The following is a 27,241-nucleotide window of genomic DNA, read 5'->3' on the forward strand; positions in this document are numbered from 1 at the left end:
CAATGGCGGCTTATCCAATCCTGTCCGTAAGTCTTCTTCAAACAAGTTCTTAATCAAACTAGCAATTCAATAAATACAAATTCACTCCATCACCTATAGATCAGAGCCTAATACGCACATAAATTAAAAATAAAATTTTATCTCGTTCACTTTTTTACGCATTATTTATATACTTCTTATATTTTTCTATTGAATTGTGCAATATTTTTATTTTGCTTAGTTTCATCATCTATAATCAAAATGACTCCACAAACTGATATTAAGTGTATGGCTGCATTAAAGTACATTTTCCTCTCATGTTGAACTTTCCCTGTCAGGTTGAGGCTTTCAAACGTAACAACACCACAGCGGCTGAGCATGGCGGTGGCAGCATCATGCTCTGTTTAGCTACCATTGGTTTAATACAAAAAGTGGATGGGATAAAGTAGAATCATCTCATAAAAACATTAAAACTATTTTTAAATAATTTAGTGTAGCATTTTGCTTATGAAACGGCTCCTAGGTCAACAGGTGAAGATTTTTGAATTATGTCAGAAGTTTTTCTTTGTATGCTGATAATCACTTCTGGCTCAAAAGGTCAGCAACAATTATGAAAGATGGCTTCAAACATCTTGCTCATTTACATTTATACAACTACCATGACACAAACATTCACTTATATAAATATATAAGTGAACTTGTATGAATAATTGGTAAAGATTTACAATAAACAGATCTGTGAACTCAATGGACAGATTTTTTGTTTATGAATTTTAAAAAAAGAAAAGTTTCTGAGCATTGCTTGAATTATTGTGAAGCTAATTTCTTTTATGAAGTAAATGACTGATGCACTAATTTAATCTTAACCGTCTTTATTACTTCTTTCTTTCATCTTCTTCTATCTGAAGTAGCGATAAACCTGTAGATGTGACAACCTGCTGGATTTTATCAGTCATATTCAATAAACACAAAGGATTTGGCACTGAGTCGCCATTTTATGACGCTTTATGGGATCTACATGATTGTGTGTGTAGGTGTTTGATTATATCTGACAGGAAGGAAACAGGAAACATGAGGTGCATTCAGTTTTCTTTGAGTTGTTTCAAGTGACAGCTTTATAATTTCACATCAGTTACAGGTGTTAAACACTGGGTAGTCCAGAGGTGACTAATCTTTTAGAAAAAAAAGTTACACATGGTTATACAAAACACTTTTTCTGCTGTTCAGTCATAATAAGTTACACTTGTGTCTATTTACAAATCAGGCTAGAAGTACAGAGCTGGTGTTCTATGTTTACTCAAAATGATATTTACAAGTCTATACACAACCTGGTGTCGACCCAACCTGCTGGAGAGACAAAGAAGAGAAGCAGAGTTACCCACATGGATTATCAAGGCTTTAATATGTGTTATTAAAGCAACTTATTTACCTATAAGTTATTCAGCAGGGAGTTCTGAACGCTTTCATAAACTGCATTGTAGATATCTTCCTTTGTTGTTGTTCCATCAAGGTATTCTGTCAACAAAAATACAAATTAAAGTCAAAATTTCTCAACAGGAAAGTGTTTTATGTCTGATTTAGTGTTTTTGCAAACCTATTCTGCTGCAGTTGTTGTCCATCTCCTTCCTGTGCTTCAGGTACATGGGCCAAACATGGCCGTCGAACAGGCCGAGGGGGTCTGGGACTGTGTATGTTCTGGTACTGCAAAGACCGGATCGGTCCAGAGTTACAGCGTGCTCTGATGTGCGTTCTGAAAATTACTCCGACAGCTGCTCACCTTCTCCTTCGCTTGCATTCCTCATAAGGAATGGAGATGTAGAAACACTTGTCATAGACATCAATAAGAGGCCTGCGGAGGGAAACAGGATCTCAGGTCAGGGAGAAGCTTTGAAGGTCAAGAGGTCGGGTAAATGGTGACCTACTTATAGTTGTAGATGAGGAACCCCTCAATGATAAGAATATGGATCCCTCTCTGCTCTGAGTCTGACTCCTCGGCTTCGGGTGACAGACTGACTCCGTGCGAACGCGCGAACTTGACGGGGTTTTCCTGCCAGCCTTTCACAGGTGTTCACCATCGCTTCCATGTCCAGAGCGCTGATCACTGATGAAGAACAAGGAGACAAACAGAACAAAAACAAAGCTTCACCACGTGTGCAGCCGACGTTTCACACCAATTTATTTCAATCAGTGAATGACGTAGCATTCACAGTATATTTATTTATGTGGTAGTCTACGACTGATTGGTTACCACTGAAGAAATGTGCAGGAAAGGAAAAAGTACATTACTGAAGGGTTTTCCTACGTGAAATCCACTCTTACCATCCCACTGTCTAAAGCCGTCCTCCCCGACTTGTATTTGATCGGGTTTCTGAAATAACAGTCACCAACAAAACATTGCTGCAACCCAGTAACCAATGGGAGCTCATCCCTCCTGGACAGGACAAGTCAGGGACTCGTCTCCACCAAAAGTGAACGCGCGGAGGAAACGATTTTTTAAACGATGTTTCAGCTGGATTTGACCTCCTTTAATGTTACTTTTTCATTTTTTAAAATTAGTTTTACCTTATGGTCATAGTGGATGCTGATGACGCCTTTATTAAATCTGCAAAATTTTTGTTTACAATTTTAAATAATATTTTAAGAGAAAACAACATGTATTTCTTTGTTTTTAATTCTGCCAAAATAGGGAGGAAAACAAAGGATAAGCAAACAAAAACTGGCGGCCATGAGTACAGACGTCATTTAACAGTCTTTCATTTTAGTGGGGACGCTCAGCCCTTTCATTAGCTGTCCAGGAGACAATCAGCCAGATGATTACAAGGCTGCTTCGATGATAGGACATCTGCAGGTCAGACTGGCCATTTCTTACTTTTTAAGCATAAAAAAAAGAGAAAAAGCTTCAAGCGCAAATAAAACTTATGAGAAATATTCTAGTTGCCACACAAAAATAGTTTAACACATAACAGAAAAATAACACCAGACTTCTTTCTTTGTCTTACCTTGAAAAAGTCATCCTGATGCACCACACAACAGTTAGGTAATGTCTTTAGCAGTCTATTTGTCAAAGTTGTCTTCCCACCGTTGGTCACCCTGAATTTAATGCCACACAAAAGTGAGTTACATCTCAGTTTCTTGTAAAAGCATCTTGGTTTCTATTTTAGCTGAAGCTTACCCTCCGATGCCGATGATGAACTTCATTTCTGACTTCTTCTGTGTTATTGGTCACCTCAGGAATTCAGTAAGTAAAAGCAGGGAACCCCACCAAACCAAACTCTCTCTCTCACAAAGGTTTAAGCTAAAACCTCCCTCTCCTTCTCCTTCGTCACAGATGTCCCCCCCCTTTACTACTTCATTGATAGACTATCTCCTTGTGGCGCATATAAAGGATGTGGCCGCCGTGTCACCGCCTGCTTGACCAATCGGAGCCGCTTTTCACCAGGCCAATAGTCTGCCTCCTCGGAGCCGGAAGCACCAACTTCAGAGGATGCACAGTTGAAGTTTCAGATGTGAAAACTGATCCTAAAATTTGCACCTGCTCTCAGGGGTCAGGGGAGGGAGGCCGAGCACATTCAGGGAAAGTACAGAAGCTAACTTGTGGCTGAGCTGTGAAATACAAATAAACCACAATGAAGTCACAAGGGGGGTGCATCAGAAAAGAAGATGGGGAAAACTGGGAGAGGCACAAGTTGAGTCTGAAAGAATTCAAGTTTCTTACACGTAAGCGGTTTAAATCCAAGAAAGGTCATAATCTTTAGGACAATACATTCTGAAATTTCTGGGCAGATGCTCTACCAAGCCGGCTGTGGGCGAGTGCAAACCAGGACCTCTATAATTAGTCTGCAGCGTCTGGCTTCTGCATCATGAATATTTCTGATGCAACCAGAGTACGTGGCGGACCTCCATGGGGGCAAAATGGCGCGTCTGTCAGCCAAAGCTGCGATAAAACCTTTCTCTGAAGGTTAGCGCCTGCCGCTTATCGGCTCTGGTCGTTACACACCTCTGGATGTGAGTCTGTCGTGTTTATTTTGTATTTGCCCAATACTACAAATCAGGTTTTGCAGTTTGTTCTTGTCTCTCGGGGTGATAAAGGTGTGAAGGAGGTGAACTTTGAGTTTTAGATAAAAGTTGACATGGTGTCATGTTTCACTGTCGGGAATGTAGCGATATATGGTGGCACTGTGCGACTAAAAGACTGATGTTTGTTAACATAATATATTAAAAGGATTCACACCATTCCAATGCGAAATACTTCTACCATATGAGACTTTTCTCTTAGTCACTGAGAAATGCAGGATTAAAATAACCTATTTTAGGTAATTTTGCCTTTCAGTTTCAGAACACAAAAGCAATATTCATAGTAAAGGTGAGAGATACCCTGCTGCGAGACATTTAATCTTTTAAGGAGCTCACACAAAATAATTTATAGATCAAAATTACTGTTGGTCAATAACTTGCATGGCCAAATATATTCAAGGCTATCTTGAATTCTTTTATTGAATAAATGGCAATAAAAGATAAAAAAATATGTTCTGTTAAAAACCCAACTGAGCCCTGGAGGTTAGCATTCATGACACAGACAAATCCAGTTTATTTTTTATGTTGTTTTATTTTTTAGAAACATTAAATGGCACATTGTCATAGATAACAGTTAGAGTAATTCTTCAGGCTCTCTTTCTTTAAATATATTTTATTTTATCTATAACAATTCAGTCTTTCAGTCTTTAAAAAGTACTGCCTTTTTTTTTTTAGAATTTACAAACAAGACAAATACAAATACCTAAGAAGGAAAGGATACAAACAAGCATGCCGACTGCATATTTAACGCTGGAAAACCTGACGACTGTACAATACTTTTGCATCAGTAACATCTAGAACATGTTAAAGAAGAAGGACGTCATTGCACATCATTCAGTAAGCAAATTCATTAAACCGAAGAAAAACCCATGCCAAAATATTTCACTTTGATTCTATCTGCAAGTAGAGTCGGTTTAAGGAGTCTGTACGGTTTTCTTTTAATTTAAAATAGTTGACATGCGTCATAGTACAGCTCAATCTCACATGCAGAAAGCAAACAGTTTTATCTGTAACATCTTGTTGTTAACAGGTTCTGAATTGACTTAAGTGAGAAACAAGAGAAATACTGAGGAGTGATTGTCCTGCAGCTAACGGGTCCGTTCTGTGCCAGAAGCTGCTGAGTTTACTGAATGACAGTTCCCCAGCAGATCTTCAGCTCATTGTGCTGCAACGCAAAAACAAAAAGTTTAATTTGAGTATTTTGTGCAACCTTTATGCAACAATAGGTGCATTGTTCACATAGATATTGTTAATACTCAGGAGTGTGTAGAGATCACAGGCTGTAAATCTAAACTAAATCCAACCTGACACACATCACACCGGTTGGGAGACAGAGCCTGTTTCCATTCTTGGGATGTCAGCCAGTCCACCGGCTGCAGGATCTTGTGATGTACGAGGGCAGAGAGGAGCGCACGGACCCACAGGACAGCTCATGGGGTTGGATTTCTGAAATAACCCCATGTACTTTTCCCACTCCAACCCACTCTGACTGGCCCAGGCAGGTATTTCTCCTGATTTCATGGCCGGTACAGCAGCTCATGACTCGTCTGTGAAGCCCAGTAAAAATAGACCTGGATGGTTCTGCATAGATGAGGGGAGCAGCTGTGTTTTATGTAACATCGGGGAGCCGGTCTGAGGATTAGCTAACATTTGGATTTGGATTCACACGCGGGCTGAATTGCACGACCTGAAACATGACTTGGCAGAAAAGGAGCCAGGCTTGATGTCTGACAGTAATCAGAGAGCAGCATTCAGTAGGTTCATATTCACAAATACACTTGTTCCTCAAATCACTCTTTAATTGGATGTAATGGCTGACGTTTTTATGTCAAAACATACTTCATCGTAACCAAAGACTCATCTACGATGCCTTGCTAAAGTATCAACATTTTGTCCACGAACTCCAATCATTCCGTCACATTAGACCTAACGTGACAGATCAACGGAGTAATGCAGTTTTGTAAGGTGGAAGAAAACTCATTCATGACTTTCATGCATTTGTATTCAACACATTGTAGAGGAACCTATTGCTGCAATAAAGATGCAAGTTATTTTTGACCATTTTCTGTTTACAATTTAATTTTGTACATCAAGAAATAACTTTTCTGCCTATTGTTCTATAAAAAGTAACTCAATATCAGTCGCCTAAAGACATTATTTTCTCTTCTTGAGTTTGGTCTTTACTTTGACTGAGTCATTCTAACCCATTGCTACGACGGGCGTTGTAAGATGCTTTGCGTTTTCTGGATATACTTTTACTAAATTGTGTTGAGATAACGAGTTAATCTTGAGAAACCAAACTTTCTTTGTACCAAAACCATGAGATGATTGGTGTTAACCTGATTCCATCCTTCAAATGTATGCACGCCTTAGTCCTCGACGCGGATGTCGCGGGTTCGACTCCCGGTCCCGACGACCTTTGCCGCATGTCTTCCCCCCTCTCCTCAACCTCCTTCCTGTCTGCCTACTGTCGAAAAAATACGAGCCACTAGCGCCTCAAAAACTCTTCGGAGAAAAAAAAAAAAAAAGCCCAAGTGCATTGTATACTTTTGCAGGACATCTTGTATTAGCACCACCAGCGGAGGATCTTTGAATTATTTCAAGAATTAAAGACTCGAGGTGATGTAATAATTATGCGACTAGAGCTTGGAGGCCAAGATTCCCAACAAACGTTTATGCAGGATTTAATTTGCTGTTTCTTTTGCACACAGAGGCAAATGTGTGTGAAAATCAACTGTCCCTGTGTGTCAGATATAAGTTACAGAGGACTGACATTACAAGCCGGAGTGCAGAGTTAACGACGGACCGTTTAATGACTGGGACCTCTTACCTTAATGTCAGATGTCACTGTTTACCGATGCTAGCATCGACTTTGGCCTGAAAATAACATTCAAATAAAGCAATAAAGAAACATCAGTATTTTCTCAGTCGTCTAGTGCTAAAGATTAGCAGACAAATATTTGCAAAAATAATAAACAGGATTTCTTTAATTGATAGCTGATGTGACAGAAATAGAGCTAAAAAAAGGTTTCTGAGAGTGTTGCGTAACGTAGCTGCATGAAACAGAAAGAGGTCACCTTTCTCCAGGAAGAGCTGACTTGGTCTGCTGCTGCTGCTCTTGTTCCTGTCTGCAGGAAAAAGACAATTTGGTTACTTTAAATAATGGTGGAAATTTCTTTCTTTTTTTTTAGGGAAAATGTGTTTCTTACCTCAACTTTTGTGCTTTTAGCTTCTCTTCATCATACCTAAATTAGATGAAATAATGTGAGTAATATGCTGCTTCATTCCCACTTGTAGCAGCAATGTGGTACAAAAATGTCCTTTATAAGAAGAAACATGATGGCTACACATAGTGTTGGCTGCAGTGACTTTTACAGATCTATGTTACAGGTATCCTCACATGAGACAGATACAAAGGAATAAAATATGTTGGGCCAAAATCCATGTCTGAATTGCCCATTAAAAATGAACCAGGTCATCAAAAACCAGCATACTCCATGTTTCCAAAACTGGTGCTCCTCTGTTTCGGAACAAACTGCACTTCTCAAGTTTTCTGAGATGTGAAGAAACTGTAACTGTTCCTTTAAATTTGATTTTTTTATTTTATTTTACAGCAGCTTTACTAAGAAATATCTTTCTTCTTATATTGAAGAAAAAACATTGTATTTCAATTTGTGAGATACAAAAGAATGGGAAAGTCAAATTATTGAATCAACTTGAAATATAGTTAATATTTTTAAGATTTTCCAGAAAGGTTTTAATATTTTAAATAAGTGAAGATTATAATTTGCTTTGCAGATATTGTGAGACAATAAATATTTTATAGAAAAACCCAAGCTTTTCTTGTCAGTGATTAAGGGAAGTGTATTTTGTAATATAATTTGGTGTATTTTAGGGTCTCTTTGTTTGTTTGTTCATTCATTAATGTTCTTCTTACTATACAGTTATTTTCAATAAATTTGAATATTTATCCCAATAAGTCTGGTTTGTCAGATTAAAGGTGCCTTATGACAATAACAACTTTCAATGAAGTATTAAACACACTTTTATTTAAGACCAAATTTCTGTTTTTAAAAATAGTTAATTTTGTGGTCTGATGTCATATTTTAATTGTAAATGTCATGTTTTCATTAACTATAAGCAAACAACCATTATAATTAACAGAAATAAATGCTTTCAAACATCAATTTGTGTGTAATTAATCAATCTAATATGTTTCATTTAGTGATAAAGTTCCTGAAATAGTATTCTGTTGAATGGGTGTGAACCTTTGCTTGCATTTTGTGAGAAGTGCGGCATCTCAACAGCGACCCCTGGTGGTGGAGAGGACTTACTGCAGCACACAGTCGGGAATCTGCACATGCTCCATGGGGATGATGTGACTGAGCTCTTCCAGGGTGTGAACGTATCGAATCTTATCCAGAAACTTCACACTGTGGAGATCATGAACATGTACAATTAAACATATTTTTGTGTTTTTATTATTTAAAGCCCTTTAATCTGCCATTTTGTTGATGAAATTTGCAAAACAAATAAACTTGATTGATTGATAGAATATTAAAAAGCAGCTTGTATTTAGATGCGTCCATACATGTAAATAGGAATCAAATTGTATTCAATAAGCACATTTCTATGTTTACATCCAAATTTTAAAGATTTTTACAGTGATATGCTGCAGTATATGCATTGGAAAATGGTCAAGTATTTAAAATAATCTCTCATATGCCAAACAGTCCATGTTACATTTTTGATGTTTGGATCAAAATTCAAGGTCAAAATCAAGATACATCTTTGGTATTATTGTTCCATTTATTGCCACATTAATATACTTTCCTATAAAATATGATTTTTAAAAGTATTAGACACTGGGACAGTCAGGTTATTTGTCATCCTCCCACATAAAGAATCGCTTGGTTTTGTTCGGCCTCCCCGTCTCGCTCTCTCTCAGCCGTACGTGTGGCAGGTGGATTTCCTGTCTTTGTAATTAGAACCAAATTAGGTTAAACTGCGTTTCTTCCCTCACCATCGTGTTTTTGTATGAAAAGATGCTAAGAGCACAGACATAAAGTTTACAGCGCAGACACAGAGCCACGCTGGGCAACATAATTCTTTGTTCACAAAGATAAATCATTCTCACTGCTCACTCAACGCTCCTCTTCAAGCACAACCACATGTTATACCTGCAGTTCACATCGAGCTGCACAGCAGAGCAACGCAGTGGGGTTTCATCTTGACTCCTACCTTGATGCAGGAGGTCAGGGGGCTTATAATACCCTGGAGGAAACCCTGGATATATGTAAACACATCAGTGACTCCTGGATTCCTGGGCTTCTCACCCCGTCTCTAAGGGAGCCCAGAGACCCAACGGAGAAAACCCCTCCAGTAAAACAAGGCAGCTCCCAGGAGGGGCACTCTCCAGTACCCCCTCCAAGGACTTAAAAAGGTGGGTAAACAGTCAGAACCCGACCCAAACCCGTAGGTAGAGGGAGAGCCTATCCTCTTGTTCACCCCAACGTACAGGCACCAAGATGGAGGCAACAAGAAAGCCCACTCCTCTCACAAGGGGCAACTCCAGGGTGGGAGAACATCCAACCCCTTTCAAGGAGACCGGCTCCAGAACCAGAGCCATGCACTGCAGTGAGTCCGACTATTTCTAGCCGGAACCCATGGGCTCTTTTCGGGCTGAGTCCGGCCGGGCTCCATGGGTTAAAGCCCGGCCACCAGGGGCTCCCCAACGTGCCCCGCCCCCAGGCCTGGTTCCAGGGTGGGACCTCATGTAGGGGCGAGCAGAACCACTGTTTCCAACGGTCGTTTTCATCATAAGGGATCTTTGGGCTGCACTTGGTTCTGGTTCCTCACCTTGGACCTGTCTGCATTGGGTGGCCCAACCAGAGGCATGAAGCCCCGACAGCATAACTCCTAGGATCACTGGGACACTCAAACCCCCCCACCACGATAAGGTGGCAGCCCATGGAGGGGACGTGTAAATGTGTGTGTGTATGTGTGTAAATATTAAGTAACCTATTAATTATGTAAGAAAGAGAGAAAATGAGAGAGAGGAAGAAAGTTGTTATTTAACACGAGGAAACGAGCACAATGTGGTGGGAAGCATATTCTGACTGTTGGTCCAGTTGTGAGGTGAAATGTATGTTTTAGTTTTTTAAAGTCTTTTAGGCTCGAATAAAGTTTTTTAGGCCGTAATTTAACAGGTTGAACAGGAAATTAGGAGGAGAGAGAAGGGAAAGACATGCAGCAGATTCTCCAGGACTGGGAATTGAACCCAGGTTGACAAACCAAACCTAGAAGTAACATCAGAAATAAAACACTTTTTCTTTTAACCAGCTATAAAGCTGGTTAAAAAAATAACTGGATTAGGCATTTCCTGCCCCTTTTCTTCTCTTTTATACAAGCAGACAACACATAAGCTCAACAACACAAAAGCTTTATATTTATTACAAAATGTTCATCTAAGAATTGATTTCTTCCTGTGATGGAAATAATTTCTGATTAAGTTTTCTGTTTTCATACTTTCATAGATTGTTCTTCTTTTTACCTTTTCTACAGTTTTTCATGTTAAATTGCACTTTTTTGTTAAGTTTGTTAAACTATCTTGAATCTGTATTTCTAAATAAAGACTAACAGAAAGATCACACAGTAACTTTTATTTATGATAAAACCTGTTTTTTCCTTATAACAAACAAACCAGATATAACAAGTTTGAGCTTCTTCATGGTCCGGAGTATTAAATTATGATTACAATTATCATCTAATATTATGTACAGATTAACTCTAATCTTAATTTAACATCCTGGAACCTGAATAAATCCAAACCTGTTAAATCAGCTTTTTTATGTTTGGTATAAAAAGAAAAACAGGATTTATCAAAGAAAAAAGGTGAATGGACTGAACTTGTGTCGTGCCTTGCTAGTCATGTTGACCACTCAAAGCGCTTCACACTACAGTCACATTCACCCACACACACATTTACACCCACATGCAGGTCGGGGGGCAACTTGCCGCTAAGTGCCCCGCCCCAGGGCAGCTCAACATGTGGCTCAGGAAGCTGGAATCGAACTTACAACCTTCTGGTCACAAGACGACCACTCTACCACCGAGCCACAGCCGCCCTAAAAAAGCCACTGCATGATCCTTTTGCTAATCTTCTTTAAAATACAGATTTAAACAGAATAACGAGCTACAATTCAGTGCAATTTAATATAAAAAGTGAGTAGAAAAGGTAAACTAAAGGACAAACCATAAAAGCACAAGTACAGTGAAAATAAACAGAAATCATTAGTATTAAAAGAAGAAATTTTAATTCTTAAATCAATACGTTGCTATAAATATTGAGCTGAGTTGCGGCACTGAGCCGTCTGCCACTAAACCAGCGAAGGGAAAAGGGCTAACGTTCGGCTAATTCAATTCATTTTACAAGTTTAACAATAATACTGGACATGGTTGGAGTTTCTTAAAGTGTTTTGGGGGCAATTTACAGTGACCAACTGACCTGACCTACATGTTTTAGGAGATGTGGGGGGAAACCGGAGCACCCGGAGAAAACCCACGCAAACACGGGGAGACCATGCAAACTCCACACAGATGGTCTCTGTGAAGACGCAGCGCTAACCGCTGCACCACCGTGCTGCCCACGTTTTTTCCAATCGGGTCGGGAAGGGATCGATTTTCTAGTTAGTCGATGGGGAAAAACTTCATGGTTTTTAAATTTCCTCTTGACGGAGCGTGGCATGGCGCCCCGTTCACAGACCTCTCACGTCTTTCTCCTCTAAATATCCAAATCAAGAACATTAAACATGTTCTTGATCGTCTTCAATCTTTTGGTGTTTTTTTTGGCTTTTTCAATCGCAGAATGTTTTGGACTTTTTTCCAAATTGAAAACTTTGATTTTTTCTTTTTACCATCCTGCAGGGTTTTAGTATCTGGATTGTTTAAATCCTCCAGGATGGTTTCTCCAGCGATCTCAGTCTCTCCTGTGGATTCTGGATCCGTGGAACAACTTGATAAGGTTTTTTCTGAGAGTTCCTCCTCCGAAGAAACCTCTGGACTGAAGACTTTAACCGGGTTGATTTGGTTCTGTGAGTCTTTCTCCTCTTTGAAAACTGGGATGTGTTTTTGATGGAGATCTTCTTCCTCAGCTGTCACAGTGTCGGGCAGCAGTACATCCTCTCTTTCTCTGTCCAAATCATTTATCGTACAACTCATCTCCTGCTGGTATTTTGCTGCTTCCTGTTTTAATGCAGTGACATCAGTTTCATACAGCCGGTTTAACTCCAGGTACAAACTCTTAACCTTCTCCAACTCAGCCTGGACACTCCTTTCCTTGTCTTGAAGGAATTTAATCTCAGTTGTTGTTTTATCTTGGAGGACGGCAAACTCAGCTCTCATATTGTCTAGATGCGCCATGTCCTCCTCTGATTTCTCCAGCTGAGCTTTTCTCTCCTGCTGGTACATTTCAACCTGCTGCTGGATAGCCATAATGTCTCTTTCATATTTACATTTTAGCTCCTCGTAGAAGAAGTTAACCTGATCCAGTTCATTTATCAGCTGCTTCTCTCTCTTTTGCAGAACTGTGATTTCTCTGGACATGTTTTGATAGAGCTCCTCCTTCTCAGCTCTCAGGTTGTCTAGACGAGCCTTGTCCTCCTCTGATTTCTCCAGATGATCTTTTCGCTCCTGATTTATCTGCAGCTGAAGGTTTTCTACTTGTTGTTGCAGCTCACAATTGTTTCTTTCATGCATAACCTTCTCTTTCTTTTCTCTGTTTGTAAGAACAGTTTCCTCCGGGTTTATCTTCTTCTGGTACGTTTCAGTCCTGCTGCTGTATATCCATAATGCCTCTTTCATATTTACATTTTAGCTCCTCGTAGAAGAAGTTAAACTGGTCCAGTTTTATCATCTGCTTCTCTCTCTTTTGCAGAACTGTGATTTCTCTGGACATTTTATGGAAGAGCTCCATCTTCTCAGCTCTCAGATTGTTAATAAGCTGCAGATTTTCCTTCGTTCTTTCTATGTTGGCGTCTTTCTCATCTGTCGCCTCCTGCCGACATCTTTCCAAGTCTTGCTTTAGTGAAGATACTTCGCTTTCATATTTGCAGGTCAGTTCATTATATGAACGTTTGATCAGATTTAATTCGTCCTGCAAAAGTTTCTCGCCATCTTGCAGGAATGAAATCTTTTGGGACATTTCTTTAAACATGTCGTCCTTCTCAGCTCTCAAGTTCTCCAGCAGTCGTTGTTCCTCACTCAGCCTCGCTTCATAAAGCTTCTGAGTCTCGGCCTCCTGCCTCAGCAGAGCATCGGATGCTTCATACTCAGAGCGCAGTTCCTCGTGGGAAGTCTGGAGTTTGTCCAGTTCTTCTTGGAGTCCCTGACTTTTCTTCCTCTCAGCCTGTATTTCAGCCACAAATGCTTCCTGGCTGAGGAGGTGGGCCACCTTTAACTCCTCCAAGTCTTGTTGCAAGTTCTTCTTCTTCATGTACTTCACGTTGTTGTGAACCTTGGAAGCAATGACCGCAGCGTTACGGACTGCTGGATCACTGAACTTCTGTAGTCTCTCAAGTTCCCTCTTTGCGTCTTTGGCCTGGTTGATAAAAGTTTCTTTGAGAGCTTTTTGCTTTGTTAACTGGAGTTTGGTCTCTTCCAGCTCGGCCTCCAGGTGGGACAGTTTCTGGTTGTCTTCAAACCTCCCGGCTCTCTCCATTTCCAGAAGGTAACTCAGCCTGTGGATTTCCCCGTGTAAGGCATTCGGGTGTGCAGGAGGGAACCTGCTTTGGGGGTTTTGCTGGCCTCCCCTTCTCGCGTGGGGTCCCATCATCCCACTGTGGTATCTCGGCGTATAATGAGACATTTTCTCCTAAATACAATCAGTAAAATCCTCGATTGGTAAACTACCGGAAAGAGCTTTGCGTCTGAACTGGTCAGTGATATTGCAAGCAATGAAAAATATGCAGAATTGCGTTGCATACAATCCTTCAGTTGATGACATCACAGACTGAATCGCCAGTGACATCACAGAATCTTCCTTTGCTGGTGGAGTGACATCATTCCACCACCAAATATCTTCCTCTTTATTCTTGTTTACATTCTAAATAGTCCAGGATTCAGTCGTTTTTATCCCAAATATCAGGGCATCAAACTCATTTCCATTTTGGGCCAAAATCTGAATGTTCATAAAGTTCCTGTTGCGCCGGATCGTATTGATAAAAACCAATTCAATTGTTAAAAGTGTTCCTTAAAATAACATAATATTGAACATCTTTTCACACTAATCAGTCCATCCAGGATTGTTTTTGTGGTTTTCTGCCATCAACATCACAGATTTCGTGGCACTAATTTAGAAATATTCGTAAGGAATTTTTACGATATTTGCTCTAATAAATTATGTTAAATGTGACCTTTTATTAATCGCTCTATCGGTCATGGACTATAACTTGACATCAGGTCAGGCTGAGACAGCGGTCACTTGAACCAAAACGTTTTTGGACAATTTTGAGAAAAAATGTTGATAAACTCAGAAAAATGTGGGGATCTGTTGATTTCTGTGTGAATTTTCCGGTTATTTGTGAAAAACTGGAGGGGCCTATTGCTGTAATTTGGAGTCTAGAGGGGCACATAGAAAGCTATGGCGGGCCAGATTTGGCCCTCGGGCCTTGAGTTTGACATTCTTGCCATATATGATAATTTGGAGAACTTTTTTCAATATCTATACTTTGGAAAGTTAATTTTGCTTGTTTAGTCAAACATTTATTTTCTTTTGTACAGAGGAAAAAGAAAGTGGGAAAGAAAATGTATAATAAATAGATGTAAACAACATGACAAAGTAAAAGATAAAAACTATAACTAGTGATTTCTAAATCTTGTTGAAAGTTGAGTCGGATTGATTAAGCCTCGTTTTTAATATCAGGCTTAAGACTCAAAAATTGTAAATGAATAATAGCTGTAATGTACTAGTATTGTTGTGGCTTGTTTATTGTTGCCATAGCAACTGCCTACCAAGATGGCTGTCAGTTAAAACAAAGAAAGTTGTAATCTATATTTTCAGTTTGTTTTTGTTAGCTTTTTAAAGGCACCATGTAGTTCTTATTATAAATACTTTTTCTCCATTAATTCCCGTTTTTACTTTTATCAGCAGAAATGTTTCAGTGTTATTTGTTACCTCTGTTACCTCCTGAAAATGGCGTTAGCTACAGTTTATTAGCTCTAGCTAGCTTAGTGAACAAGCAGATCACCAGCTAATCACGTTAGCATGTTTCAGTAGATATCTTGTGTCTAACGGTTCATGGAAAGTTTGAGGAGTTTAGCTGAAACCAGACGTTTTGTGTTTTGAGAAACTCCTGCAACATTAGCCATGACTTATTATGTTTTGTTTATAGATTATAATCCACTATAATCTACCTGCTTCATCGGGCCAGCTAGGTGAAAAATATAACAAAGATATACAATTTCTGAGGTAAATATTAGTTTGTTCATGTCACAGAACAAAACTTAGTAATTACAGCATTTAAACCTGACTGAAGTCATTGGGTTTGTCTTTTTCTGCCAGGGTATGTAAACTTCTGAACTTCACACTTCGCTGGTAAAGAAGAAGCTTGTTCAGGTCGGAGGACCCAGGAAGCAATCGTCTTTCGAAAGGTGAGCTGCAGGAAAGCTGAGGAGGTTTTGGTACCTGAATAGGACGCCCCGCCCCCCGTCACGGTTGCTTAGAGACGGTTGCTATGCAGCCACGGTGAGCTGCTATCAACCCGCGTCTTTTAAAGGTCAAATTTATCTCCATCAAAACAGCTTCTATTTGTTAGATCAAATGCACATCAAAATTTCTGATGTGCAGAAATTTTGATGTGGTTTCTGCACATCAAAATTCTATAAAATTTAAATTGTTGACTTATTCAGGAGTAATGAAACCGACAAATGTACAAGTTGTAAACATGCAAAGGAAAGTCTATAATCTGACCGTTAATGAGGCAAATTAGTTTTCTGCTTGTGCTTAAGATGGAGTCACTTTGTTTACACACTGGAATGGTAAATACATCTCAAATAAATGACAATTTTCCCTGATTTCATATTAGAAAAACCTATTCAACTTGACCCCAAGTGTTCCCATTCTAATAAAGTTTATACAGGGTTTACACCAGACAAAGATTTAAAAGATTTCAGACCAAATGAAGGGGAAATAATATTGTCTTCACAGGTTTTTTACAGTTAGTATGTAAGGTGACTAATGTGGGGTCAAGCAAAAACACCTACAGTCATATAATAAATTTAATTGTAGGTTAATATTTCAATGCACAGCCTGGACGGCCTTTATTATTATGACTAATGTTCAATATTTTCTTTAAATTTAGGGGAATAATCACAGCCAATAAGCAGAATGAGAGTAAATGTGTCTGACCTGATGAATGGTCTTGAGATGGCCAGGACGGTTCTGATAAACCATGTTGGATGTGCAATGATCAAACACTTCAGGTTTTTTCTGAGTCTGCAAACACAAACGAAAAGATTTAAGCTCCAATATCTAAGTATGGCCATCTGTTTTTGCTATTGATGTCATTTTTCTTACTTTCTGTCAATCATCTGGTAGCATCTCTTCAGCCAGCTGATTCCAGGCATCTTCCTGCGAGGAGTTGCACCATTCAAATAAACAATCATATAATCTTCAGCCACCAGCAGCTCCAAGCTGCTCACAACGTACCTGAGAACAAAGACACTTAGTTTAAAGCAATATTGTTGTTTTTTCTCTGTGTCTGAGCCAAGTGAAGGAAAAAGCACTTGACATTTCATCACTTCTATCAACCTGATGCCTCACAGTGACAATGTTGGTCAGAAGTGGAGCATAAATTGCAAAACTGCACCCAGAATCTCAGATTTTTAGTTCACAAGGAGTCATTCATCACTGAGGTGACAGGGTGCTTTTAAATCCCTCTGCAAGGTGCCGGTTTGTTGCAATTTTTCATATAAATATCACCACTCTTAAGCTTTATTGGTCATGTTCTCAGCTGATTTTTGTGTATTATATATATATATATATATATATATATATATATATATATATATATATATATATATATATATATATATATATATATATATATTCCTTTTACATATTTTTCAATTTACAATTATAAATGAATATAACTAACTACAAGTCTGAACACAACAAAATATTGAAACATAAAAATGATTATATAGGCTTTTTTAAGATGATTAAAGTAAGGAAAGCGTGTTTGTGACGTTCGATGAATTATGCAGTAAAGTGAGACTGATGATGATGCAGTATGCTGCAATGAGACATCAGAAGAACGTACAGAAACAGATTCTCCATGATGTATGTGTAATCATCACAGCTGCTGTCAGGGAGGTAGCAGGCTGCAAACACAATGATGGCGTTCAGACCTTCACCATAATAACCTGAGAGAGAGAGAAGAAGACACATTCAAGGCACTGACCACTTATGACGTTTTTGTTTTATTTCTACCAGATTATTAACTAGAAGTCAGACACTTTTATAAATAATACTCATTGATCAAGGCATAAAATGGTGAACACTCACAATTGAAAATAAATACTGCTTTATCTTTTCACCAAGATCCTTGTTTCATGAAACCATGAAGGTTGCTTTAGTCTGAATTCTGCATTCTGTTATGCAAGACTTTTGTTTTTCAGATTTATTTTGGTGTTCATCAAATCTTCATCTTCATCATAATCCTCCAGCTGTACGGTGTGCATTTTAGGACAATCCTCGGATCTCAGGAAAACATTAGAAAAATCGGCCTCATTTGTCAGACCAGAGACAAAAAGCCATCAGATCTCTCACTAAACACCATCAGAATAAAATGTCTTAGCAAAAAGGACTTCAGACAAAAAGATCTCAGAAAAAACGTCGTTCAGAATAAATCAGGCGTTATAGAGAAGCTCCCAAAAGGTGGCGCCATTGTCAAAATACGTCATCAATGTGCGACGTTGGCAGACGGTAAAGGCGGCTTACATCATGGCGTACATGAGCATTTAAATCCACACCAACAGAAGCAATGGAGGTAAAAATGTGAGAACACAATAAATTAATGGTTAAATTTACAGCATAATACTCAGCATTGTGAGACAGAAGACATTTTAAATCCATGTAGAGCATAAGAAAACAGAGGAACAGGGACTTTTGGATGGATAAATGAAGAGAAAATTTTAAAAAAATCAAGTAAATAGGTTAGAAATTATCCCAAAACATCAGTTATACCACCATGGAGTCTTCCAGAAGCAAGATATAAGATTAATGAAAAAGGAAATCTACATATTATATAGTACATTTATATGTAATGTATTATAATAATGGCGTCACCTGTTGGGAGCTTCTCTGTGGCGCTTTTAATCTGACGCCGTTTTTTTCTGAGACTTTTTACTCTGATGCCGTTTAATCAGAGATCTGATGACTCTTTGTCTGTGGTCTTACATCTGAGGCTGTTTTGTGTGAGGATGTTTTCCTGAGACCTGAGGATTGTCCTAAAATGTACACCGTACAGCTGTCATTTCTTCATTTGGGTCCTAAAAAAGTGAGATGTCTTTGGCTTCAAAAGAACATTTTATCCTCAAAGTTATTGTACTAGAGGCAGGAAAAATATACAAATGATTTTGAGAAGATCAAACTTGTGATAGTTACAACTCTGAGTTAAGCTGAGGTTCTTATGAAGTATTCCCAATTTGCAGGTGTCAGTTTTCATCAATTCAAAGAAGGGGACATTGGCGATGTGTCAGTAGGCTCACTGATAGGTTCATATTCATTTATGAATGACTGAATAGACACTTTAGCTAACCTCCATGGGTGACCACTCGCAGGTAAGGTCTGATGATCTGCATGTCAATCCGTTGCTCCTGATCGCCGATTATCACCGTTCGCCACAGACGACCAGAGGAGTCTCTCTCCTCTTCACCTTCACCTGGAAGACGTTTGGCTGTGGCCACAGGAGTGTCATCTAAACAAACAAACAAAAAAGAAACAAGGTCAGTCAGCTTTATGTTAGTTTATTCATCCGTTAATTAATTTTAGCAAATAATTTACTTCATTGTGCATCAATATGATCAAAAATAAAGCAGCAAAATTAAAATATTGCAGCTCTTATTTGTATTTAATTAGTTTAATGGGATTTTACATATTTTTTATATGCAAAAATTAAAAAAAAGTTTGAGTGAATAAATAAATAGATTTTTCTCTCATTGGGTTCATTACTTTTAGTTGTAATTAATGTTTATTATTATAGTTTAGTTTCAATCTGCCTTCATTTTCTCCCTTTGTTTTCACCATCATAATTCATGATGAAGACGAATCAACTCCTCATTTTGGGGTCTTAATCTTCCTTTTGTCTGACCTTCCCACTCCAGCTCGTTGCCGTTGTTCAGGAACTCCAGTGAGTCGGTCTCATCTGGAGTCTCAATGTCGTCAACGTTGATGTCAAGGTCGTCGGGCGTTTCCAGGAAGTCGTCCGAGAGAACGGAGCCCTCGCTCTGATCCAGGGACAGGTTCATGTCGGGGGCGACCAGTGTGCGGCGCTTTCTCTGGTTCATGGACTCCCCGACATTCAGGCTGGTGGGAGGATCTGCAACAACAAGCAGGTGTAAGTTTACAGTTTATGCTAGATGATCGAAAGCTGGGTGTTTATTCAACGTACTGCTTCTGTTGTCAGTGAGACCAACTCCGTCCTCTGGCAGGGGCCTGCACAGATGGCACAAATAAAATTATACATTAAAACAATTTAACAGCAATTCTGTAGAAAGTAGAAATGCTCTCATTGTTCCCTCTTTATCTGTAGTTTTTATATAATCACTCAATGTAATCGTCTTTTGTCTGAGAAAGCAACACCATTATAATTACCAACTCCCCTCAAGGATTTATTCTGTAGACACCTTTAAGCTCGATGTGTGGGAGAAATAAGGGCTGGATTACAGTAGATAGTATCTTTACTGTACCAACATGCAGACTGAGAAAAAGATAGGAATTTATCCAAACACACCCTAAACATTGTAAGTATGGGCAAGCTGATGTGCTGACTGAGTCGGCTGTTTGAGGCGTTTCAAATGTATTCATACACCTCTAACTTTTTCACATTTTGTGTCATTACAAGCACAAACATTAACATATTTTATTTGGAGAGACCAGGGTTTCTTTTAAAATGATACGAGCAAAAAGAAATCCAGTTTCTGGAAGAGTCGAATAGAATGACAGCGAAGACTTAAAAAGAAGTTACTGTGGCTAGATGAGACCAAAATGTAATTGCTCAGCCTACATGTTCAATTCGGTTTGTGAAGGAAAACGAGCACTGCAGATCAACCTAGAAACACAGTCTAGATTGTGAAACTAAGTGATGGCAGCATCTTGCTGTGGGGATGTTTTTCCTCTGCAGAGAAACTGGTCAGAGTTAACGGGATGGTGCAAAGTTTTAGTTTTCACTAGAAGAATACAAAAGAATGGTTTATTTCAAAGCATTTCCATGTCCAAAGATGACCTATTCAAAGTCTATATGCATATATATCCAACTCAGTCTGTGGCAAAGCCATCGTAAATTAATGTTTAGAGAAAGAAAAATGAACAAAATTTTCCGTCTTTAGATGTGCAAAACAAGTAAAGACATATCGCAAAACACCAAAGCTGTGACTGCAGCAAATAGTCGTTTACAAGCTATTCCTGCTAATTATGGGACTTATGGAGGCAACTGCCTGCACACAAAGTTATTTGGGGGTTTCATGGTGAAACTTTGATTACACATGAAATTTGAAAAGCATTCTTCAGGTCATGAATTTGTGGAATCCACACTAAAATGGTTATTGTTCAGAAAAATAAAAGCAAAACAGAAACCAGTGTAACCTTATTTTCATTTCTTCTAATATATTTTATCATAATAACTCTGATTATACCAATGCATGTGTTATTAGATGCAATAAAGACTTATATGAGGAGACAGGAGATATATACTTTTATTCTAATACACTATATTACAACATAACACACACATTTTCCACTGACGTCTTTTATGCTTTGCCAGCTGCTATTTTGTTCTGTGACATGCTACAGTTTCTCCATGTACTCACAACAGAAAGAACACACCTGCTCCCCCATTAGTGTCTGACAGACGCACACGTGACTCATTTTCCATCCATCTCAACCTGTTTGTCTCAGACTGCACACAGACCCAGCCGTAGACAAATACCTGGGGAAGTCCTCGTCCTGCCACTCGTCCTTGACCTCCATGCTGTCCATTCGTAAAGTGGCTTCTGCTGTACCCATCCTCTGCAGGGAGGACGGGCTTCAGCTCGCTTTGGACAACAGAAAGAGGAAATAAGTAGTGAAGGGTGAGAGACAATGTGTTATAACACATCATGTTTAAAACAGCTTTAAGCTCAGGTGCAGAATTAGGGAGCAAAGTAAACTGCAGTAGAACAGCTTATGCTAACCTATATTACCATAAAATGTTAAAATATAGCTTGAACAAGTTTTTTCACAACTAATAAATAAAACAGGAATAATAAAGCTCAATCCAACATTCAGACCTTTAAACAAATGCTCAAAATGTATTTGAAAAGAAGGTTGCTATGATAACACTGGGTTACAAAAATATTTGTTTTTTCAACTGAATTAGGATTATTTTGCGCCGCTGAATCCAAAAATGACATCCATTTTTCTCCATCAGGTCAGGTTTTTATTCTAATTTGAGTCAGAGGAATCAAATTAGATGACATTTTTGTGACATCAGTTCATTTCCGTTAATATTTCTCATCCATTCTCCATCTGTTTTCTGTCCTGATGGAGTCTCTCCCTCTGCTCATCATCCCAGATTATTAGGAAACCAAACCATATGTGATAACTTTCTGAACTTTTCATAGTTCAAAAAGTTGACCTGATTGAGCAAAACCGATGTGATTTTTGGATTCTGCACATCAAAATTACCCTAAAACAGTTGAAAAACCTCAGACAGTTTTTTTGACTGTTGACCAGTGCGATAGTATGATAGCTCAATAGGGTTTACACATAGGGTATAAATATCAATAATATTTTTGGGAATAGCATCTGAAAATCTGCATTACTGTAGGTTATTTCACATTAAAGTACCAATTTAAGCCGTTCAGTGATCACTGACATGTTTCAGACATTTTCGACTCAGAACAACATACTTTATCATCTGCATAAAGGAGCCTTTCTACCTATAAACACATTCTTGCCATTTTTATTCAGAAAAACTATCAAATATAATGCAGCATAAAACTGAGCCCAGAGGAACTGATTGCTAAATGTTCAAAAATATGACTTATTTATCCATTTTGGAAAACAAACTGTTTTCTACATAAAAGAAAACAACTGAAAACAAGTGAACCACTTCATAAAGAACCAACTTGAAGGCAATATTGCCTGTAGCTATAAGTTAAATCAAAGTTCGTCAACAGCCTGTGGAGTAGAATATACAAAAAAATACAATTTTAGGGATGCATGATATTGGTTGATATCCGATATGCTGATACACTAAAACTTATTTGACCGATAACCAATACCAATATTTTTTTCCTATACCTACTTACTGAAACTATATGGCTTTATCTACTGTGGAGTAAATTTTTGCTTTATCTTTGTCAATTTAGCCTGCTACCAAATGCAAATGCTAAAAAGGAAGATGAAAATGATGCAACACTTTCAATTGCGTTGTTTAATGTCAAATTTATTCATGACATTTGCTCTTTTTAAGACAATGGCAACACTCAAGCACTACAAATTTGCTTGTGCTATGCTGCAGGCATCATCATCACTGGTTTGTCATATAGAAACGAAAAAACAAAACGCCTTTTATACTAAGTTATTTTGACGGAATGGCCAATGTCCAATATTACATTTGAATATCGACAGATAACGATACTATGCTGATAATATCGTGCATCCCGATACATTATAGCATCCTGTTCATAAAGTTGGACTTTAGCTGTACTCTTACCAATGCTATTGAAAATACTGGAAAATAGATCAGAGTCTAATATTGAGCCTTGGGTGGCTCCCTTTATAATATTCAAAAAGCTGGATGTTATAAACACAATTTTATTTGAAAGGTAGCTTCTAATTCAGCCTGAAGCTGCAAACAGGATTAGTGAGTAGCTACAGCACCGGTGAAACACAACATGCATTAAAACAGCTTGACTTTACACAATAATGCTGACTTTTGGTGCTACATGGAACATTATATTTATCTCATCTACAAAAAGTCTTTCACACAGAAGCGTAAAGTACATAAAAAGCATAAGAATTGTCATTAAGGCAGCATATTTGTAATATATTTAATTTCTAACTCACAGTTTTGACTATTTACAGGAAAATGGTCGTCGAATGCGTGACATCATGTGAAAGTGGATTTTTGACCCCAGCCGCTGCAGGGAAGGAGACTAAAATAAAACACTGATTTGCTCATACAGCAGCCGTTCCCTGAAGGCAGCACACTCATCTCGTATGTGCATGTACGTAACCGAAGCACAGGTCTTCATCTACTGCATTAACTTCCATTTCTGGTTTTTCGATGCGCATCTGCAGAGTCTGCTGTGTTTGAATCATTTATACAAGTATCAGTCAAGCTAAATAGAGCAAACCCATCAAAGGGATTTTCCTTCACAAATACATCTCTGTCCCAACCTGAGTTTATTTAACAGACGTCACCCTGGCCCATTAGTCCAGTGGGATGGAACTGATTTGATACAGTCTATTTTTGGATCTAAAACTGCAATTGTGGGGTAAAAGACACATGCTCTGTGCCTACAGGCTCCTGATGCTGCTGTGCTGGGATTGGGGAATCGATGTTGACTGTTTAAACGCGTAAGTTGCAACGTTTTTTTGCAATCCTGAAAACGAAATGTTCTTGTTTGTCTATTAAGGCTGAACTGCCTCTCACAGAAATCGGTAATATCTCAATGAGCAATGAGGATTATAGTCACAAATGTCACTTTGACAGCCTTGCTTGTCCATTCAGTGAACATCTGAGACGCAGACGCACGTGTCTGGTGAGGATTTGTGTCCAGATGGCAGCAGGACTGCCTTTGCCTTTGTGTCAACCAGAATATAAAAGAGATGAAAAGCAAACTGTTGCACAAGACGGTGATTACAGGTTTTTCTCCTGACAGGTTTTGTCCCTTTGAAATTCAGTAAAGCAGAGGAGTTCCCCCGTGAGAGAGCGATATTTGTGTTGGCTTGCAGCTTGAAAAGCGTTATTGAGGATTAAAGGTAACTCAGATGAAAGGATTTATTACAGGCTCAGTTTCCTCAACTTATTTGTCTTTATCTAAAGGTAGAAGGGAGGGATGATAAGGCCTGAAAACATTAGAAATCCTCTGCAGCATTTAATGTCCCCACAAAATAAACAGTAATAAAAGATTTAGTTTGGTAATGCTCTGTTTAATAATATGATCTAAAATAATTTGCTTTGTGAAAAGATCACTTAGTTTCTTTAGAATAAACTGTTTAGCCCTGAAGCTAGCTCATTTTTTGCTGTAATCGCCTAGCTAAAACCTGAAAACAAGTGAAAACATTTTCAATAAACTACAATATAAGCTAATAATCTTTGGATCTCTAAAGATGCAGTTTTCACTTTAAAACTGGAAGTTGACCTTTCACCTACTAGAGCTGATTTTAGGTCATTGGTTGTTATGTTCAAAAGGTTTTTGCCGAATGTTTGTCCATCTTATAGGAATAATGTTACTTTGTCTGTTTAGATCAGGGGTGTTGAACTCATTTTCATGATGGGTCACATCAAAATCTGTTTGTCCTGAATGTATTGATAAAACCCATTAAATTGTTATTTAATTTTTATTTTAATTAAATAATATTTTATTTGAACATCTTTTCACACCGATCAGTCCATGCAGGATTTCATGAGTGTTTTGTGTTTTATAGATTTTGTGGTGCGAATTTTGAAATATTTTTGAGAAGGTTTTACAATATTTGCGCTAATATAACATGTTAAATGTGAGTTTTTATTAATCGCTGTATCGATCACGGACTACAACTTGACATTAAGTAAGGCTGGGGCAGCAGTCACTTAGACCAAATGTTTTTGGCCAATTTTGAGAAGAAATTTCAGTTTAAAAAAATCTGGAAAAACTGTGGAGATCTGTTGACTTTGTGTGAATTTTACAGATTTGTTGAAAAACTGGGGGGTTTTCAACAAAAAGCTGTTGTAATTTGGAGACGGCCACATAAAAACCTACGGCGGGCCAGATTTGGCCCTCGGGCCTTGAGTTTGACACAAGTGATTTAGAAGTTCAGAAAAACTTAATTCGTTCAAATGTGATTTTTCAATGGAATAAATATAACTACTTTCCCAGAAGCGCATTTTCTAAGTTCAGAGAACATTTAATCCATCAAGAATTGACTGACTGATTCAAAAAGAGGACTCATCAACCTTTTTAAGAACTAGTTACACTGATTTTTTGTTTTCTTGCTGTTGTGTGCATTATCATCTGCTTTCCGTTTGTCTGTCTTTGTGTTAAGCTGTGCAATATACAGTTTCTCCTTCGTATTCAAAGTGTGAATTTGGCTAGACAAGAATCTAAGAGTGACCTTTAGCAAACAGAATCAGTTGGAAAAGAAACTCGACAATCCCTACAGCTTAGAGAGACGAAGGCGGGAACCACATGAACAGACATGCAAGTTGGATTTCCAGGAGAGTTTCAGAGCCGACATCCGACCCAGTAACTCTTTTTCATCTCTCTTATGGTGGTTGATGCTGAAAGTGGACGAGTCAAGACTGGTTTTGAATCTTGGTTTTGTCTCTCCTTTCTTTTTCCCTTCTCTCTTATTTTGAAGTAAGGAAAATTTTTATTAATAAACGGTAATTCCTAGATTTTATTTCAGTTGTACAACTTTGCCTTTTCTTTGTAGCTTCATATGTTTTTCTTTTGCCTAGTAACTAGTAGAAACCAGACTTTATTGAATACTCAGGCTCATTTTTAGAATATTAAAAGTGAAATAATCTGTCAGAGGAACAATGACTTCTTTTTAAATTCATATTAACAAATTATTGAAGCTATAAAACAAGCTCCTCTGTCTTGCTGAAAAGTTACTTGTATTTTAGCTTTGTCTTATTTCAAGTGCACTAAGATATTTGCACTAGAAACCAAATGAAAAATACTTGGTAAAGGTTTCTGTTTTTCAGCGTAGATCAATAAATAACACGCTAAACTCTTGATTGGACTGATTAATAGCTCATGTTTGGAAATAAAAAATTATTACTCTTTGTGATGATTCAAAATAAACCAGATCCTTCTTCCAGTGTTTAGAAAAGAAACATTTCCGAAGAGAAATTCCTTCAATCTGAATTGTGATAGATTATTTAATGTAGCTGATTGGTGCTTCAACCAGCTGTAGATTTATGTCTAGAGACCTGAGAGTCTATCCTGAGATTTTTTTATCCAGTGGCAATCCAGAAACAAAAATCTTTCAGAACACTTACGTTATATAATGATGTAGTTCTGCTTTTCCTTAAATCAGCAGACGGAGGGTCATCACTGTTTACCTCTCCAGGTGGTGCCCTCCCGTCTTATTGACGCTGTAGTTCCTGTTGCGTACTGATGTTGCTGATGGAGGCAAGTTGTGTCTTCCTGTAGAGAGAGGATTGATGAAGGGAGTCTGGAGGTGACATCACTGTGCTCTCATCTTTTATCCAGACGGATCCCAGACTGACTTTTGGGCAAAAAAAAATTATTCTAACTCTTTGCAGTATTCTCTCTTTTTTTTCTCCAATTTGCGTCTGCTCTTCCCCCCTCATCATCATCCTCCACCCGCAAACACTAAAACCCCCGGGCTCTAATCCGTTCGGATGATGTCAGCCGTATAGGAGCAACGTTCTGATGGTTATGTAATCCCAGCTGCCTACCTTTTTCCTTTGATTCTGTCAGGCTGGTTGTTGGCAGGATCACCTGTTTTCCTCCAGTTTAGTCCATTTTGGATCCATCTTGAATTGACTTTTCATCCTCTCCCAAACTGCAAAAGATGGTTCCTTCTCTCTCAGTCTCGTTCCCTGGCAACAGCATCTTCCTCCCTCACACAACCCATATCTCTCTCCTGCTTTTTCTCACCATCTCTAATAGCCTCTCTCACTCTCTGTGAAACTCCTCCTTCATATGAACTCGCCTCCTCTCCTCTTGCTCGTTGCCCGTGATGCTG

The 27,241-nt window shown here is 38.4% G+C and overlaps 2 protein-coding genes across 3 annotated transcripts; both read right to left on the reverse strand.

Moving 5' to 3' along the window:
* Window positions 1-1,051: 1,051 nt before the first annotated feature.
* Window positions 1,052-3,358, reverse strand: LOC116721871 (nicotinamide riboside kinase 2-like). Its single transcript, XM_032565898.1, is given in 9 exon segments — window positions 1,052-1,326; window positions 1,409-1,494; window positions 1,574-1,680; window positions 1,757-1,828; window positions 1,902-2,041; window positions 2,043-2,080; window positions 2,299-2,347; window positions 2,979-3,069; window positions 3,152-3,358. Coding segments are annotated over 8 exon segments (609 nt in total). The 5' UTR covers window positions 3,178-3,358; the 3' UTR covers window positions 1,052-1,326.
* A 1,202-nt stretch (window positions 3,359-4,560) lies between these two features.
* On the reverse strand, window positions 4,561-27,181 carry atcayb (ATCAY kinesin light chain interacting caytaxin b). 2 transcript variants are annotated; one of them, XM_032565896.1, is made up of 14 exons: window positions 26,952-27,179; window positions 26,529-26,676; window positions 21,261-21,366; window positions 19,725-19,768; window positions 19,425-19,652; window positions 18,873-19,031; window positions 17,373-17,475; window positions 16,628-16,759; window positions 16,460-16,546; window positions 8,388-8,486; window positions 7,263-7,298; window positions 7,131-7,181; window positions 6,884-6,930; window positions 4,561-5,218 (listed from the first exon to the last, which is right to left on the reverse strand). In XM_032565896.1, the coding sequence occupies exons 3-13, from the start codon at window positions 21,335-21,337 to the stop codon at window positions 6,891-6,893; spliced, it is 1,056 nt and encodes a 351-aa protein (XP_032421787.1). In that variant the 5' UTR covers window positions 21,338-21,366; window positions 26,529-26,676; window positions 26,952-27,179; the 3' UTR covers window positions 4,561-5,218; window positions 6,884-6,890. The 2 variants fall into 2 exon arrangements, with proteins under 2 accessions (XP_032421787.1, XP_032421788.1); XM_032565897.1 differs by lacking the exon at window positions 6,884-6,930 and having other exon boundaries at window positions 26,952-27,181.
* Between the last annotated feature and the right edge of the window lie 60 nt (window positions 27,182-27,241).

This window comes from Xiphophorus hellerii, chromosome 6 (genome assembly GCF_003331165.1).
Source record: "Xiphophorus hellerii strain 12219 chromosome 6, Xiphophorus_hellerii-4.1, whole genome shotgun sequence".
Classification (NCBI taxonomy): domain Eukaryota; kingdom Metazoa; phylum Chordata; class Actinopteri; order Cyprinodontiformes; family Poeciliidae; genus Xiphophorus; species Xiphophorus hellerii.

Excerpts from the sequence above, each read along its gene's own strand:
- atcayb (XM_032565896.1), bottom strand. The coding sequence starts at position 21,337 with ATGGGTACAGCAGAAGCCACTTTACGAATGGACAGCATGGAGGTCAAG. Across the intron at positions 19,769-21,260 it reads CAGGACGAGGACTTCCCCAG|GCCCCTGCCAGAGGACGGAG; the intron begins GTATTTGTCTAC and ends CCATCTGTGCAG. Across the intron at positions 19,032-19,424 it reads CAACGAGCTGGAGTGGGAAG|ATGACACTCCTGTGGCCACA; the intron begins GTCAGACAAAAG and ends TTGTTTGTTTAG.